This window comes from Garra rufa, chromosome 6 (assembly GCF_049309525.1).
Source record: "Garra rufa chromosome 6, GarRuf1.0, whole genome shotgun sequence".
Classification (NCBI taxonomy): Eukaryota; Metazoa; Chordata; class Actinopteri; order Cypriniformes; family Cyprinidae; genus Garra; species Garra rufa.
The window spans coordinates 16,284,631-16,288,188 of NC_133366.1; the positions used below are offsets into that span (position 1 = coordinate 16,284,631).

Below are 3,558 nucleotides of genomic sequence, written 5' to 3' on the forward strand. Positions count from 1 at the left end.
GGCAGTTGTCACTTAGCAAAAATATTAACGGTGAAATAGAGTGATTATCAATGTGTGGTGAAACGACACAGACATTTTTGTTCTCATATATCAATATGGCAGTTTATTAGCAACACCAAACAATATTTCGAACAAGCATTTTTCTTCTTGGTCTTCTAAAACACAGCATGTTGTGAGATCAAACAAAGCATTTATCAATGATCATGGGAATAAATCTTGAATGCATGTGTCTCGTTTATCACCAGGTTGAACAGCATGGAAAACTCCTCGGAATGGAGCAACATTTCACTTGACTCTGATTTGGAGTTCTGTGCCACATTAAGGAGCGCCGCTTCACGAATCGCCCTCTATGTCTTCATCATCACCGGGATTGTTTGCACAGTTGTCGGCAACTTCCTGGTGGTTCTCGCCATTGCTTACTTCAAACAGCTGCAGTGCCCTACGAACTCTTTCGTGATGTCTCTGGCTGTCGCTGACTTCCTAGTGGGCCTGGTGGTAATGCCATACAGTATGGTCAGAACAGTGGAAGGATGTTGGTATTTCGGCCCAACCTTCTGCCATCTTCACTCCAGCTTGGACGTTATGCTCTGCACGGCCTCCATCTTCCATTTGAGCTGCATCGCTTTTGACCGCTATTATGCCGTCTGCAACCCTTTGGTGTATTCGTTTAAGATGTCCCGTAAACGTGTGGGTCTGCTGATTGTGGTTTGCTGGGCCATTCCTTTCCTCATCTCCTTTTGCCCAATCCTCCTCGGGCTGCACAAGCTTGGCATGGACGTTCCTTTACCTGAGAACATGTGCATCTTCTTGGTTAACCGTGTTTATGCTGTCATGGCTTCCCTTGTTGCATTTTACCTGCCTATGGTGACCATGTTGGTGGCCTACTGGAAGATCTACAAAGCGGCCAAGAGGCAAGCCATGCAGATAAGCGCAATGGAGGCACAGATGGCGGCAGGTGTGGGGAAGGACTCAAGCAAGAAACAAAAACATCGCAACTCTATAAGAAGGGAAAGAAAAGCGGCCAAAACTCTGGGCATCATCATGGGTGTTTTCCTTCTGTTTTGGTTGCCCTTCTTTACTGTTAATATTGTCGACCCGTTTATTGAGTATGGGACTGCTGCTGTGATATGGGATGTGTTCCTGTGGTTGGGGTACGTCAACTCCTCCCTAAACCCTTTCCTCTATGGTTTCTTTAACCGATCCTTCCGTAGGGCTTTCCTCATGATCATGGGCTGCAGAATATGTCTGCATGGCACAGCTCAAGGAATGGACCTCTCTCACTCAAAAAGGGATGGCAATGAGCGCACTGACAACCAGTAGACTGCCAGTTCATCCGTTTTAATAAAATATCCCAAATGTGTTCCTGTCTAGCCCATACGGCAAAATCTATTTTAGATAAATATATATTTATTTAAATATAGTAATATAATAAAATAGCATTCATGTGTTTTTTTTAGCCAAAATATAGAGCAAATATAGTCTTCAGCATCCATTTTAGAGTGCCCGCCTCCAGTACCAGAAATGCCGGTTTGAATCCTGCTCAGTGGTGCGTTTCCCAAAACCACTGTACGCTAAAGGTAGTCACAATTTGCAGTGAACTCTATTGGCGATGGCAGAACTTGCCACCATAGTTGCTTTTGGGAAACACACTCCAGAACGAGTGAGGTGAGTAAATCCGGAGGAGTGTTGCTGGTGCCGTGACCCGGATGGAAGTGAGGTTTAGGGAGGAAGTGTAACGAACGACACTAGAGCCTGCCATCTGTAGCATCCTTGTTAGTGCCTGCCTCCCATGCCAGAAATGCCGGTTCGATCCTGCTCAGCGGTGCATTTACCAAAAACATTGTTAGCTAACTATGGTCACAAGTTCCATTGAATTCTATTGGTAACAACAGAATTTGCAATCATAGTTGCTTTTGGGAAACGCAGCCCAGAACTAGTGAGGTAAGCAGAATGGGAGGGGTGACAATGGTGCCATGACCCGGATGGGAGTGAAGTTTAGGGGGGAAGTGTAACGGAGGCCAGCTAGCAAGAGCTGTTCGGGTAAACCTCATTCCCCTGATCTCAAGAGGTGTGCAATAGCAACTGTCACTAGGACTTGCCATCTTTAGCATCCTTGTTAGCACCTGCCTCCCATGCCAAAAATGCTGTAAATAAAGTCCTTGATTATTCTAATTGACTAGCAGTCTTTCATTTTAAGAATTAGTCGACTATTAGTCGCACGTTTATTAATAAACCATATAAATAATAATAATGAGCCATTATTTGCCTACATAGCCTAATAAGTGTTCAAGCGTACACATACAGCTTGCCACAGTGCGCTGGCAGATATAATAATTATGTATGTGTCAGAGAAAAATAACAAGCAAGCTGAATTAACGTTTTAACAATGTATTGATAAACTAGTGCTTTCTTTGTTTTTACGTATTGCATAATTTCAGAATATTTGTTTTCCAGTTAAGTTGGTTAATTTGAAGGGAGACATTTCACTCTCCATAGAAATATTGTTCCTGTCTGTAAGGAAAGAATACACTGAGTTTCGCACTCAAGTTCACAGAGACCGAGACGGCAGAAAGCACATTCTGTTTGCTATTTTATTTTACAAAAGTGCAGTGTTTCGTTGTTATTCTGAGTGCGCACAAATAATCGTAGAGACTTTACAGATTCAAAAGATGTACTACTCTTATCTGTATGAACAAAAAATGACGGAGTATTTTAAGAGCAAGTGACTGCACCGGCACCTTCATCTGTCATACTATTCAGCTTCCACACTCCGAACTGAAAACTTGAATAGCGCATATTTTTCTAGAGTAACATTAGACTGAGCTGCCATGTAAAGTTGGTACTACTTAAATATTTCAGATGAAAAGTCATATTTGAGGTCGATGAATGATACTGTAGGTGTACGTTTAGATGTCCTGCCCGATGTATATTAAACAGACCAGCCATTAACGATCTGTCTGTCACGGACTGTGTGACTTCCACACTTTCTGTGGATTTTTTTTTGTTTCGCTACTAAGCGACTTATAAAATTTCGGTCAACCAAGCCTCTTCTCATCTACTAATGGTTAGTCAACTATTAGGGGCCAGCCCTACTTGCGACCATAGTTGTTTTTGGGAAACACATGCCAGAACGAATGAGGTGAACAAAACAGGAGGGGTGAGACTGGTGCCACGACCCAGATGGGAGACAGGTTTAGGGGGAAGAGTAACAGAGGCCAGCTAGCAAGAGCTGTTCAGGTAAATCTCACTCCCCCGATCTCAATAGGCACACTAGCAACTGATGCTAAAGCCCTAAACTTTTAAAGGTCAAAATATATTACAAAATATAATATATAAAATACATTTTGGGTAAATGCAATTTTGGACAATATTAATACATTTAGATTTAAAATATCTAGAAAAAGGAAGAAGAAATGTAAGTAACTAAAGTGTTTTGAAAATATATTTATGTAAATATATTGTAAAATCTTTGTTAGCAATAGGCAATTTTTGTATATTGTAAAACATATTTAAAATAAATCTAAAAAATATATTATTGCCATATGGGTGACCATAGGT

General features: G+C 41.5%; 1 protein-coding gene across 1 annotated transcript; it reads left to right on the forward strand.

The window, feature by feature from the left end:
• Positions 1–255: 255 nt before the first annotated feature.
• On the forward strand, positions 256–3,295 carry LOC141337292 (5-hydroxytryptamine receptor 4). The gene has a single exon (XM_073843084.1). The coding sequence runs from the start codon at positions 256–258 to the stop codon at positions 1,318–1,320; it is 1,065 nt and encodes a 354-aa protein (XP_073699185.1). The 3' UTR covers positions 1,321–3,295.
• Positions 3,296–3,558: the final 263 nt, after the last annotated feature.

Excerpts from the sequence above, each read along its gene's own strand:
- LOC141337292 (XM_073843084.1), top strand. The coding sequence starts at position 256 with ATGGAAAACTCCTCGGAATGGAGCAACATTTCACTTGACTCTGATTTG.